The sequence below is a fragment of the Heptranchias perlo genome, chromosome 27, assembly GCF_035084215.1.
Source record: "Heptranchias perlo isolate sHepPer1 chromosome 27, sHepPer1.hap1, whole genome shotgun sequence".
In the NCBI taxonomy this organism is placed as follows: Eukaryota; Metazoa; Chordata; class Chondrichthyes; order Hexanchiformes; family Hexanchidae; genus Heptranchias; species Heptranchias perlo.
This window is the reverse complement of record NC_090351.1, coordinates 13,477,365-13,492,347: the sequence shown is the minus strand read 5'-3', so window position 1 is coordinate 13,492,347 and position 14,983 is coordinate 13,477,365. Positions and strand designations below refer to the sequence as shown.

The 14,983-nt window shown below is 42.6% G+C and overlaps 1 protein-coding gene across 1 annotated transcript in view; it reads right to left on the bottom strand.

Annotated features, from left to right (window-relative positions):
- mkrn4 (makorin, ring finger protein, 4) overlaps positions 1-11,801 on the bottom strand; it is a 28,278-nt gene extending 16,477 nt beyond the window's left edge. The window contains exon 1 of the mRNA XM_068007369.1: positions 11,631-11,801. Coding sequence (XP_067863470.1) covers positions 11,631-11,683 — 53 coding nt within the window. The 5' untranslated portion in view covers positions 11,684-11,801. The remainder of the gene's footprint in view (positions 1-11,630) is intronic.
- Positions 11,802-14,983: the final 3,182 nt, after the last annotated feature.

Below are 14,983 nucleotides of genomic sequence, written 5' to 3'. Positions count from 1 at the left end.
TATTATTGGATTCTTGCTGCAAGAAGCAACAGGAAAGAGACACCGTACATTTGGTCATAAAACTGATTGAATTTTCTTTTTTTTTTAAACCTTTGAATGTTCACGCCTTAACACTAACAAAATGGTCTATGTGTGGGATTTGCAAGCCATGATTAATTGGCCTAGACTTCCAATATGTCTAACAGGTCCCATAACCAAGAGCAGGTTTAATTACTGCCTGTTATGACAATAGCTGCTACACTAGTTCAGGCTAGCCAAACAATGGTACCAAAGCCCCCAAAAGTCTGAAACCTTGTGTATTTAAGTGAGTCAATATCCTATGATGCTCTATTCAAATTTCTATATTGATGATTCGTTTGCCACACACTTAAAACAGTAAACATTTTCGCAAGATGCAGACGCATACAAGCTCCATGGCGCAAGTTTCTGCCTTCCCAATTAAAAATTACAAGGGAAAAGACAGGCAAAATCCTACAGCTACACAGAGGAGTTGACTGCCTCCTTGAACTAAAAAAATCGAAAGTTAGCATTTGGCACAGTAAATAACCATCACATCAAAAGTAGAATGTTACAAGGGAAGAATGCTGTTACAGGGCTAAGTCTAAAGGGGGGGGAATTACACTCCAATTAATCTTTATGAACTATGGTTCTGCACCTATAACTGCACTACAGAAAAAGTAGTCTTCTCCTCCTGTAATATGGATACTGCCCTCTGTTACAGCTTTTAACATTGGTTTCTTTGGTCTGGGAGCTACACAAGCCAAGAACGCTACAGTCAACAAGAGTGTCTTATAAAAGATCACGCCGCAATGTCATATAGGAACACTGGCAATCTTGTACCACCAAACAAACCTTGGGAAAATTGCCAATAGTATTGTGCAGCCTGACAATTTTAAAGTTGAAGTTTAGAAAAACCTTCCAGCAGCCCACTTCAATTATTAAAAGAGCCAACAATTCAATTCTTTTCCAGTCGTTTTCAGTCACTGGAAATTTCACCAGTTAATGGCCAGTAATCATTCCATTTGTGCATTACAGTACACATTTGGAGTCAGGCCTTTCCCACTCAGGCACTTTTGATTACATTGGTCACTCACTTTGCCAACACATTCCTACTTGAAGTATTGGACACCCATTCTCACCTGGGCTGCATCTGCTCGAGAACTAACTGCAGTCCATCCAGTAAGAGTTACTAACAGACTGGCTGCAAAAAATTATTTTAAAACATTCCATCACCAAAATTAACAATAGAACTAGAGCCATAAACATGATTCAAAAGATAATTGAAGCTTTGACCAATGGAACAGGACTTCTTGTTTTCCTTCTGCATTGCTATTTAAAAATATATACATCTTTGCTTGAGGGAGGTTATACCATCTCTTCTCTAAAGCTGCATTTAACCCTACATCCTCAGGACCCTTAGCTGTTTTTATAATGGTGCCTCTTTAGTTCAGGTTCTGACAGACCAGAATCCACATTGCCAAATCTGACTTCCCAATTGCAATGGCAGAATTGGGAAACTGGGTCTATAATTTTGCCACCTGGATAAGGAAACTGAATTTAGCAGGGTGCTAGAATACTAATTAAAACAGCAGCAACATAGAACAATTTTTAATACTTTACCCATGGATGGCAGCTTGCCACCAATAGTACATACAAAGTCAGGAACCCTGTAGCACCAAGAAAATGGATACCATCCATTAATACCTCCGATGACAACTTGAACACTAAGCAGCTTGCCATAAGCAACAAAAAAAACCCCATCCTGCTTTACTGTCTAGCAAAGCTGCTTTTCTGCTGCTAGTCTACACAGATCTTGGGTGAAGTTAACAGTACGAGCAAAATAACTCCTGCATGACAGTGAAAACAAAGTACTTCATTGACTGTACATTTTGGGACATCCTGAGGTCGTGAAAAGAGCTATATAAATACAAGTTCTTTCTGTCGTTTATTCTGTACAAGCTTGGGCAGTTGAAGCCACCTTGCAATATAAACAGGGCAACTCCGACAGCAGAACCAGAAATCAGCATTAAAAGCAGTACTCCATACAAATAAAGTCCTTCAGACCACTGTAGGAATCTCAACTAGCAGCCCAAGGTTCCAACAAATTCAAATACTTCACACACTCAGCAACGCAAACTGTTACCTTTTCCTACAATTTTAATGCTTCAGTCTCAGTTCTACGTTTTGGTGGTCAATTGTAGCCTTTAGCACTGGTACATCCAGATCACAATCGTCACTAACAAGTAACTTTTTAAAAAAAGATTGGGGTTCCTAAAATGAAAACGACAGAAAGCCAGTTTTGAAAGCTCCCTTGTCCGGAGCACCTCAAACAAATGGATAGCTCCTTTCAGGCCCCAACACGTTCAACTGCAGTCAATAAACAGAAAAAAGGCAGCTCAAAACAGGCCAGCTCTTTGAAAATAAGTTTGAAAGAAATAAGCTCATAAGTACATCACTTTTTTTTGGGAGTTAAGCAGCTGGATATTTTCTTTAGTATAGCTTCACTGGCCACTCAGGTAAACAGGCCTCATGGCCAGGAATGGTGCTTTCCAGATCAGAGGGGACAATATCTAGAAGTGATTGCAACCCAGGAATCACAACAGAAAATCCTTACTCTGTACACCAGCTATAGAAATCACTTATTACATTATTACAGCCCTGACTTGATAATCCTCTTTTCAGAGAGCAGGCTGGGTGTACACACTTACCCAAATCAAGACACAGACTTTATATCAACAAGATAGAAAAGCAAACAATAAACAGGAAAACAGTGCAATATATAATTCTCTATGTTCCTCAAAAATTAAATTTGGACAGGGATTGCCAATATAATTCTTGAAAGATGCAGTCTTTGTCAGATGGCACCAGCCAATTCTTTAAATGTCTCAAACAGTAATCAAAGTCTCTAGGGCAGTGTCCTAGGCCCAACCATCTTAAGCTGCTTCTTCAATGATCTTCCCTCCATCATAAGGTCAGAAATGGGGATGTTTGCTGACGATTGCAACATTCAGGTCCATTCGCAATGAAGCAGTCCGGGCCCGCATGCAGCAAGATCTGGACAACATCCAGGCTTGGGCTGATAAGTGGCAAGTAACATTCACGCCACACAAGTGCCGGGCAATGACCATCTCCAACATGAGAGTCTAACCACCTCCCCATGACATTCAACGGCATTACCATCGCCGAATCCCCCGCCATCAACATCCTGGGAGTTACCATTGACCAGAAACTTAACTGGACCAGCCACACAACTACTGTGGCTATAAGAGCAGGTCAGAGGCTGGGTATTCTGCGGTGAGTGACTCACCTCCTGACTCCCCAAAACTTTTCCACCATCTACAAGGCACAAGTCAGGAGTGTGATGGAATACTCTCCAAATGCCTGGATGAGTGCAACTCCAACAGCACTCAAGAAGCTCGACACATAAAAACACAGAAAATAGGAGCAAGAGTAGGCCATTCAGCCCTTCGAGCCTGCTCTGCCTTTCAATGAGATTATGGCTGATCCTCTATCTCAATACCATATTCGCGCTCTCTCCCCATACCCCTTGATGCCTTTTGTGTCTCGAAATCTATCTAGCTCCTTCTTAAATATATTCAGTGACTTGGCCTCCACAGCCTTGTGATAGAGGGTGGTGAACCTGTGGCATTCTCTGAGTGAAGAAATTTCTCCTCATCTCAGTCCTAAATGTCCTAACCCATATCCTGAGACTGTGACCCCTCCCCCAATCCAGGGGAAACATCCTCCCTGCATCCAGTCTGTCTAGCCCTGTCAGAATTTTATATGTTTCAATGAGATCCCCTCTCATTCTTCTAAACTCGAGTGAATACAGGCCAAGTCGACCCAATCTCTCCTCATACGACAGTCCTGCCATCTCAGGAATCAGTCTGGTGAACCTTTGCTCACTCCCTCTATGGCTAGTATATCCTTTCTTCGGTAAGGAGACCAAAACTGCACACAATATTCCAGGTGTGGTCTCAACAAGGCCCTGTACAACTGCGGTAAGACATCCTTGCTCCCGTACTCAAATCCTCTTGCAATGAAGGCCAACATACTGTTTGCCTTCCTAACTGCATGCTGCACCTGCATGTTTGCTTTCAGTGACTGGTGTACAAGGACACCCAGGTCCCTTTGTACATCAGCATTTCCCAATCTATCACCATTTAAATAATACACTGTCTTTCTGTTTTTCCTTCCAAAGTGGATAACTTTGCATTTATCCACATTATACTGCATCTGCCATGTATTTGCCCACTCACAACTTGTCTAAATCACCTTGAAGCCTCTTTGCATCCTCCTCACAACTCACAATCCCACCTAGTTTTGTGTCATCAGCAAACTTGGAAATATTACACTTGGTTCCCTCATCCAAATCATTTATATATTTTGTAGATAGCTGTGGCCCAAGCACCGATCCCTGCGGTACCCCACTAGTCACCGCCTCCCACCCCGAAAAAGACCCGTTTATTCCTACTCTGTTTCCTGTCTGTTAACCAATTTTCAATCCATGCCAGTATATTACCACCAATCCCATGTGCTTTAATTTTGAACACTAACTTCTTATGTGGGACTTTATCAAAGGCCTTCTGAAAATCCAAATAAACCACATCCACTGGTTCACCCTTATCTATTCTACCAGTTACATCCTCAAAAAATTCCAGCAGGTTTGTCAAACATGATTTCCCTTTCATAAATCCATGTTGACTTTGTCTAATCCCATTGATATTTTCTAAGTGACCTGTTATCACATCCTTTATAATAGAATATAATTTTCCCTACTACTGATTTTAGGCTAACCAGTCTGTAGTTCCCTGTTTTCTCTCTCCCTCCTTTCTTTAAATAGTGGGGTTACATTTGCCACCCTCCAATCTGCAGGAATTGTTGCATAATCTATAGGATCTGCTTTGTCCTAGACACCATCTAGGACAAAGCAGCCCACTTGATTGGCACCTCATCCACCACCTTAAACGTTCACTCCCTCCACCACCGTAGTTGCAGTGTGTTCCATCTACAAGATGCATTGCAGCAACTCGCCACGGCTTCTTCGACAGCACCTCCCAAACCCACGACCTCTACCATCTAGAAGAACAAGGGCAGTAGGCGCATGGGAACACCACCTATACATTCCCCTCCAAGTCACACGCCATTCTGACTTGGAAATATATCACCAATCCTTCATAGTCACTGGGTCAAAATCCTGGACCTCCCTAACTAACAGCACTGTGGGAGAACCTTCACCACACGGACGGCAACAGTTCAAGGCGGTGGCTCACCACCACCTTCTCAAGGGCAATTAGGGATAGGCAATAATGGGCCTTGCCAGTGACGCCCACATCCCATGAATGAATAAAAAAAAATCCCAGGCCGTGGCTTATTCTTTGACATGTGTCCAGGAGATTTGCAATCGCCCTTTCAGCTAACCTGAAACAGAAGCAACAGGTAATTGTATGTCACAATCACTTCAGATCAGCAATTACTGACAGGAATATTCAAGTGAAGAAAGAGAATTTTTCATCACTTGTGCGCCAGGCTGGGTGAACAGACAAGGCATTTCTGAGCACTTGCAGTGTTACCACTCACAATAGAGTAGTACGTTGGGGATTACAAATACCACCCACCTGGGTTGATTAACCAATTAACATTTCAGACAACCATTATGTGGGCCATAAACTCACACGTTAAAGAAAACCTAGCAGTCACACTGCCTGGCTTGAGCGATTACTTTTGGCTAAAAAGGGTGCTTTGTGTGACCTTGGGTGTTAACTCCTTCCATGCTGTTTCTAGCAATACAAATTGTCTGCATATAGTGACACCACAAGTCCCAGCCAGAACGGAGATGATTGCTGGGGGAATTGCCCAATCACAAGCAAAATACTGCAGATGCTGGAAATCTGAAATAAAATAAGAAAATGCTGGAGAAGCTCAGCAAGTCAGGCAGCATCTGTGGCGAAAGATACAGTTAACATTTTAGGTCGAAGGCCTTTCATCAGAACTGGAAGATGTTAAGAGTGTTAAAGTTTTTAAGCAAGTATAGAGCCAGAGAAAGGGGAGTGAGGAAAGAACAAAAAGGGAAAGTCTGTGATATAGTAGAGTGATTAAATGACAAAAGGGATGATGGTGCAAGACAAGGAAGGTGGTAATAGGGCAATTTAAAAAAACAAAAGATTGATCAGGAGTAGCTGTAAATGGCAGCAGCAGAACCATTACCAGCACTAGCTGACCGAAAAAAATGGGAGCAGTGGTTATGATCTGAAATTATTGAAATCAATGTTGAGTCCGGAAGGTTGTAAATTGCCTAAACGAAAGATGAGGTGCTGTTTCTTGAGCTTACGTTGAGCTTCACTGGAACAACGTAAGAGGCAGAGGACAGAGGGGTCAGAGTAGGAGTGGGACGGGGAATTAAAATGGCAAGCGACCGGCAGGTCAGGGTCACACTTGCGGACAGAGCGGAGGTGTTCAGTAAAGCGATCACCCAGTCTACGTTTAGTCTCCCCAATGTAGAGGAGACCGCATTGTGTGCAGCGGATACAGTATACTAAATTGAAAGAACAAGTAAACCGCTGTTTCACCTAGAAGGAGTGTCTGGGACCCTGGAGGTGGGAAGGGAAGTGGTCAAGGGGCAGGTGTTACATCACCTGTGCTCGCACAGGAAGGTGCCGTGTGTAGGAGAACGGGTGTTGGGAGTGATGGAAGAGTGGACGAGAGTGTCGCGAAGGGAGTGGTCCCTTCGAAATGTTGAAAGGGGAGGGGAAGGGAAAGATGTGTTTGGTGGTGGGATCGCACTGGAGGTGGCAGAAATGGCGGAGGATGTTACCATATTATGGTTATGGGAGAGAAGGGAAGGGGTGAGGGCAGAAGTGAGGGAAATAGGACAGACATGGTCGAGGGCCCTGTCAACTACAGTGGAGGGGAACCCTCAGTTGAAGAAAAAGGAAGACATATCAGGAGCACTGGTGCAGAAGGTGGTATCGTCAGAACAGATGCAATGGAGACGGAGAAACCGGGAGATGGGAATAGAGTCCTTACAGGAAGCGGGGCACGAGGAAGTGTAATCCCCCATCAATAACGCCTGGAGACCGCACTGCTGTAAGTGACTGATTGATTTTATGCACATAATTTTGTATTATGTAACTATCCACCACTCTGCATTTTACTGGGAAACTTTGCTGTAGTTTCGGTCATGAGTTCTGTTTGCTGTAGCTCACAGAGACTGTTTAAATAGACTTTATTTACTGTAAAATAGACTACTTGCTGTAAGTCCTGCCTGGCCTCCAATTCATTGGCTGACACAGTTGCGTCAGTACTCACTTCCAATCAAAATAAAAAGTTTCGAAAAAAAAATCAACACACCCAAAAATCAATTTTTGCCACAACAGGACTTTGATTACTAAGGACACATTATAAAGCCATATCCTGGAATGCAAAACCACAACAATAATTTTAGCTGCTACGTGACATCTACAACAACATAAAATTAACCTCTTATCAACAGCAACTTGCTTTTATATAGCACCTTTAATATAGTAAAACATCCCAAAGCGCTTCACACTGGTGTAATCAAACAAAAACTGACAACAAGCCACATACGGCGATTTTAGGACAGGCGACCAAAACCTTGATCAAAGAGGTAGGTTTTAAGGAGCATCTTAAAGGAGGAGAGAGGTATAGAGACATGGAGGGGTTTAGGGAGGGAATTCTGAAGCTTTGGGCCTAGGCAGCTGAAAGCATAGCCACCAATGGTGGAGCGATTAAAATCGGTAATGTGCAAGAGGCCGGAATTGGAGGAGCACAGAGATCTCATAGGGTTGTAGGGCTGGATGGTAAGGATGACATGAGTATAATAGAGAGAGAAATGACCTTAGTTCTAAAGACCAAAATGTAGAATCAGTTTGGGTAGAGATAAGAAATAGTAACGGCAATAAGTCACTTATGGGAGTAGTTTATAGGCACCCCAACAGTAACCACACTGTAGGACAGGGTATACAGGAAGAAAATAGGGGGTTTGTGAGAAAGGAACAATAATCATAGGTGATTTTAATATACATATAGATTGGAAGCAGCCAGAGATCTGGTAACGTGTAATGAGACAGGATTAATTAATGATCTCATTGTAAAAGGAGCCTCGAGAGAGCAGTGATCACAATAGGATTAAATTTTGCATTCACTTTGAGGGAGAGATGTGTAAGTCTAAGACTAGTGTTTTAAACTCAAATAAAGGCAATTATGAAGGCATGAAGATAGACCTGGCTAAAGTGAACTGGGAAATTAGGTTAAGGAATAAGTCAGTAGAGATGCAGTGGCAAACAATTAATAAGATATTTCATAACACTCAGCACAGATACATTCCAGTGAGAAAAAGACTAGGGGAAGGACGTACCATCCTTGACTAACTAAGGAAGTTAAAAATAGTATCAAATTGAAAGAAAAAGCATACAATTCTGCAAAGTTTAGTGGCAGGTCAGAAGATTGGACAGAATATAAAAAACAGCAAAGACTGACTAAAAGAATAAGGAGGGAGAAATTAGAGTACGAGAGAAAGCGAGCTAGAAATAAAAAGATAGTAAGAGTTTCTACAGGTATTTAAAAAGGAAAGAAAAAGTAAAGTGAGCGTTGGTCCTGAGAGTGAGTCTGGGGAATTAATAATGGAGAATAAGGAAATGGCGGATGAATTGAACAGATATTTTGCATCCGTCTTCACTGTAGAGGATACAAATAACGTGCCAGAAATAATTGTGAATCAAGAGGTGAAAGGGAGGGAGGAACTTAAAACAATTACAATCACCAGAGAAAGAGTTCTGAAAAAAATTAGAACTAAAAGCTGACAAGTCCCCAAGTCCTGACAGACTTCATCCTAGGATCTTAAAAGAAGTGCCTGCAGGGATAGTAGATGCATTGGTATTAATTTTCCAAAATTCCCTAGGCTCTGGAAGGGTCACATCAGATTGGAAAATAGCAAATGTAACTCCTTTATTCAAGAAAGGAGACAGAAAGCAGGAAACTACAGGCCAGTTAGCTTAACATCTGTCATAGGGAAAATGCTAGAATCTATTAAAGGAGGTTATAGCAGGGCACTTAGAAAATCTCAATGCAATCAGGCAGAGTCAACACGGCTTTGTGAAAGGGAAATCGTGTTTGACTAATTTATTAGAGTTCTTTGAGGAAGTAACAAGCAACGTGGATATATGGGATCCTATGGATGTGGTGTACTTGGATTTCCAGAAGGCTTTTGACAAGGTGCCACATCAAAGGCTACTACACAAAATAAGGGCGCATGGCATAGGGGGTATCATATTAGCATGGATAAAGGATTGGTTAGCTAACAGGAAACAGAGAGTAGGCATAAATGGGTCATTTTCAGGTTGGCAAGATATAACGGGTGGAGTGCCACAGGGATCAGTGCTTGGACCTCAGCTATTTACAATTTATATCAATGACTTGGATGAAGGGATCGAATGTATGGTTGCTAAATTTGCTGATGACACAAAGGTAGGTAGGAAAGTAAGTTGTGAAGAGGACATAAGGAGTCGGCAAAGAGATACAGATAGGTTAAATGAGTGGACAAAAAATTGGCAGATGGAGTATAATGTAAGAAAATGTGAACTTGTCCACTTTGGCAGGAGGAATAGAAAAGCAGTATATTATGTAAATGGAGAGAGATTGCAGAACTCTGAGGTACAGAGGGATCTGAGTATCCGAGTACATGAATCACAAAAAGTTAGTATGCAGGTACAGCAAGTGATTAGGAAGGCAAATGGAAGGTTGTCATTTATTACAAGGGGAACAGAATATAAAAGTAGAGATGTTTTGCTACAGTTGTACAGGGCATTAGTGAGACCACATCTAGAATACTGTGTGTAGTTTTGGTCTCCTTATTTAAGAAAGGACATAATTGCTATGGAGGCAGTTTAGAGAAGGTTCACTCAACTGAATCCTGGGATGAGGGGGTTATCTTATGAGGAAAGGCTGGACAAGTTGGGCCTGTGTACACTGGAGTTTAGAAGAATGAGATGATCTTATTGAAACATATAAGATCCTGAGAGGACTTGAAGGGGTAGATGCTGAGAGGATGTTTCCCCTTGTGGGAGACTCTAGAACTAGGGAGACCACTTAATTTTAAACTGCGTCCCCATTTAAGACAGACACAAGGAGAAATGTTTTCTCCGAGGGTCGTGAGTCTGTAGAACTCCCTTCCCCAGAGAGCGGTGGAGGCAGGGTCATTGAATATTTTTTAAGGCTGAGTTAGATAGATTCCTGGTTAACAAAGGAGTCAAAGGTTATAGTAGGTAGATGGGAAAGTACAGTTGAGGTCACAATCAGATCAGCCATGATCTTATCAAATGGCAGAGCAGGCTCAAGGGGCCGAATCCTGCTCTTAATTCGTATGTTCATACGGAGGTGGTCACAGAGATAGGGACGGCCGAGGCCATGGAAGGATTTGAAAACAAGGATGAGAATTTTAAAAAGAGGCGGTGCCGGACCGTGGGTCAATGAGCACAGGGGTGATGGGTGAACGGGACTTGGTACGAGTTAGGATACGGGCAGCAGAGTTTTGGATAAGCTCAAGTTTACAGAGGGTGCAAGGTGGGAGGTCAACCAGGAGAGTATTGGAACAGTTCCGTTTAGAGGTAACAATGGCATAGATGAGGGTTTCAGCAGATGAGCTGAGGCAGGGGCAGAGACAGAGACAGGCAAAAATATGAAGCAGGCTTTCTAGCCGTAACCAGCTGATTAAATTATTTGCATATGCTGATACAATGCATCTGCACACATCACATCCATATAATAACTTCCGCTTTAAAAATAAAATTCCACTTATTTATAATTCCAGGCAGTCTGCAAAAAGCAGCCAAGGCAGAGGGGAAAACCACCTTCTTGCAGGAGTAGTTGCGATACTGAAGTCTGATCCTCTACTAATTCACCCCAGTAGGAATAGGCACTTTCAGGTACAAAACTTAAAACCACGCAGAGTAACCAACTTAGTTCATAGCGAAATACACCATCCAGCACTACAAGTGGTAAAATTCTCGAGCAGCTCCAAGCAACTATCAGGCACAGCACATGTTTTATTTTAGGCTGTTCCACAATTTTAACGGAAGATATTCCCAATACCCATAAGATTCTTAAAACATGCAAACCTGTATTGCAAACGTCCCCCTGCACCCCCCGCAATCCTTATGCAGATATGCACAAAACAGCGCCTGACATTGCAAAAAAGGTAAACAACTTTTGGTGCAGTTGCTGGGCACGGAGGCTTGGGTGCCCAGGGCCAAAAGCGCTCCGACCGAAAAAACTGGGCCGACTCCCGCTAAAAGTGCATGAGCAAGCAAACAAAAAAAAAAGCCGCCGGAGCCCCGACAGTAATTTTCCCCGCTGCATGACAAAGAGCGAAGAGCCCGGCTGCCCTTTGCGACTTGCACATCCAGGTGTAGAGCGAGGCGCTCAGCACGAGGCTCCAAAGCGCCGACCGAGCTCGAGTCCTGGCAAACCCCGGAGATTGGGGGGAGGGGAGGGGAGGGGCTGCGCGCGCCGAAACCGTTACTTCAGCAACAGAAGAAGGAAAAAAGTTTTTTCTCTTTCCCCGGAGGAAAAGAATCGGAGCTGCCTTCTCCCTTCCCCCTCCTCACCCTCACCTGCAGAGGATACGCCTCCGACGCGGAACACTTTCTGACCACCCCTCCGCCATCCCTCTCGTTTCTTTCCCCTACGTCACCAACCGTAATACGGCCCTGCGGCCCCGCTTATTACAGGCCGGAGGCCGGAGGCCGAGTGGCTTCGCCGAGGGCCGCCTCCCACTTATCGACTGACCAATCGCTGCAGAGCATCCCTCCCCCGTGATCCTTTACAATCCACCAATCATAAGGGGATATCGCTCAATTTACCGCCATCGCGATCTTAATAGGTCCACAGTTTAGCCAATCAAATTGAACCTCTATTATGATGCCAAGGCCCGCCAGATTTAAATGGTGATTGTGAGCCAAGAGTTGATGGGTATCTCAGAGCCACGATTGACTCACCCATGGAAGGGGGCATTGCTGATTGTTTTACAAGACCAGATATATACAAAGGAATATGAGATGGTGGCATTCAGTTACTGATCATATCTACTCAGTTAAGTTTCATAACCAGTAGAAATTTTTTTTAAAAACCATAATCTCTGGAAATCTGAAATAAAAACAGAAAATACTGGATCTGTACCGCAGGCAGGTCAGTCTTCTGAGGAAGGGTCTACACTGAAAACATTAACAGGGACTGTGCAACCCTGTACAATTGCACAGGACCCCAAGCCAGTCAGGGACCCTGAAAGTACACCTATGCAATGGTAATTGCTGATCCCTGAACATTATGACTGAAAAAGAGCCAACTAGGGGAGAAAATATCCTGGCCTTGATTATGAGTAATAGGGACACTCAAATCTCTAACACAAAGGTGGGTGAGGCTTTAAGTACCAGTGATCATAATGTGATCACATTTGACATTCCAAGAATTGGAAAGGTTACTAAAACCCAAACAAAATTGTCAAATTTTAAGAGGACCAACTTTATGTGCTTGAGAAGTCTTGTCAGAGTGGGCCTGGGAGTTTGCAATGGACCAATGTGTACCCATTCAAAGCTTAAAGGCACTCCTACCTGGTTGAATGGGACGACCAAGCAATTCATAAACAAGAAAAAAAAGCATTTAAGGCCATGAAGGAAAATAGCACAGAATTAAAATAGATTCCATACCAAAAGGCATGCCTGGAGTGTAAATGGACATCAAAAGAAAAAAATCAAATTGAATATGGCAAAAAGTGAAGGATAATAAAAAGTTTTTTAGTCATATTAAGAGAAAAAGGAAAATGAGGGATGGAGTGGGGCCACTGAAAGTGGGATCAAGTGGGGGCCTGACAACTAATGACACAGGCTGCAAAAGTGCTAAATAAGTTTTTTGCCTGTCTTACATAGAATTACATAGAATGTACAGCCCAGAAACAGGCCATTTGGGCCAACTGATCCATGCAGTGTTTATGCTGCACACAAGCCTCCTCCCACCCTTCTTCTAACCCCATTAACATATCCTTCTATTCCTTTCTCCCTCATGTGTTTATCAAAGAAGTTGCTCCTGATTTCCCTATTGGATTTATTAGTGACTATCTTATATTTATGGCCCATGGTGCTGGTCTCCCCCACAAGTGGAAACATCATCTCTACGTCTACCCTGTCAAATCCTTTCATAATCTTAAAGACCTCCATCAGGTCACCCCTCAGTCTTCTCTTTTCTAGAGAAAAGAGCACCAGCCTATTCAATCTTTCCTGATAGGTATAACTATCAGTTCTGGTATCATGCTAGTAAATCTTTTTTGCACTTTCCCCAGTGCCTCTATATCCTCTTTGTAATATGAAGAACAGAGATGTTCACAGTACTCCAAGATTCGATACAAGTTTAACATAACTTCCCTGCTTTTCAATTCTATCCCTTTAGAAGTTACCAAGGATGAGACAGGTGACTTATTTGATCTGTAAAGGAACTAGAGGATGTTGCAGAGGTAAGTTGTAACCCTATTCACATTACTACCAGTATGGTTGCCGAACAGCTATGCAAGCTTAAGGTAAATAAATCTCAGGGCCGGATGATAAGATGCATCCAAGGATCCTTAGGGATATAGGGGAGGAAATTGCAGGAACTCTTACACAAATCTTCCAGAAACCGCTGAATACTGGAGAGGAGTCTGGGGACTGGAAAAAGGCAGATGTTACTCCTATTTTTTTAAAAAGGTAGCAAAAGTGACCCAGGAAACTACAGACCACTGAGTTTGACATTCATTGTAGATAATATTATGGAAACCCTTATTAAAGATAAGATCATGGAGCACCAGGATATAAATAAAATCATAAAAGATAGTCAGTATGAGTTCATGAAGGGGAGGTCTTGTCAATCTAACTTACTGGTTTTCTCCGAGGGTGCGACAAAAGATCTTAATAGGGGTAAGGTGGTGGATGCGGTGTTCTTGGATTTCAGCAAGACCTTTAATACAGTTCCTCTGGAAAGACTGGTGCTGAAAATAAAGAAAGCGTGAATCAGTGGAAATATTTTACGATACGTAATTGGTTGGCCAATAGAATCCAGAGAGTAGTAGTACAGGGATTGTCATCAGCCTGGGAAAATGTTATCAGTGGGGTCCCACAGGGGGTCTGTTTTGGGACCTCCTTTAATATCTTCATAAATGATCTGGAGCTAGGAGTCACAAGCACAATAGCAAAATTTGCAGATGATACAAAGCTAATGAAGGTGGTAGACTCTAAAGCTGAACAAGATAAGCTACAGGAGGATTTGAATATACTTGGAAATTGGGCAGACAGGTGGCAGATGAAATTCCATGTAAAGAAATGCAAAGTACTTCACATGGGGATGAAAAAAATCTAGGAAGGGATTATTACTTAAATGTAAAGAAAATTATGTGCAGAGAAAATGAAAGAGATCTGTGGGTCCTGATTGACAATAAATTGAAGCTATTGCAACAATGCTTGGTGGCAGTAAGTAAAGCAAATCAGATGCTGGATGTATTAAAAAGTCAACATTGAGCCAAAATAGTGTAATCCTGCCACTTTATAAGCCATTGGTGCAACCACACGTAGAATGCTGTGCACAATTCTGGTCGCCGCAATACAAAAGATATTGCAGCTATTGAAAGGGTACAGAAAAGAGCAACCAGAGCGATTGAGAGGATGGAGGGAATTAGAACATGAGGAGCAACTATGTAAATTGGGCATGTTCTCACATGAAAATAGAAGATTGAAAGCTGATTTGATTGTTTTTAGGTTTCTGAAGGGACTAGATAATATAGGCCATGACAAACTGTTTCATCTTGTCCAGAACAGTAGAACCAGAGGACATGGTCTGCGCTTAAAGGGGGGTAAATTTAAAATTAATCTGCGGAAGTATTATTTCAGTGAGCGAGTGGTAAATCAATGGAACAGGCTTCCCAGGGGGATGGTAGAAGCAGATA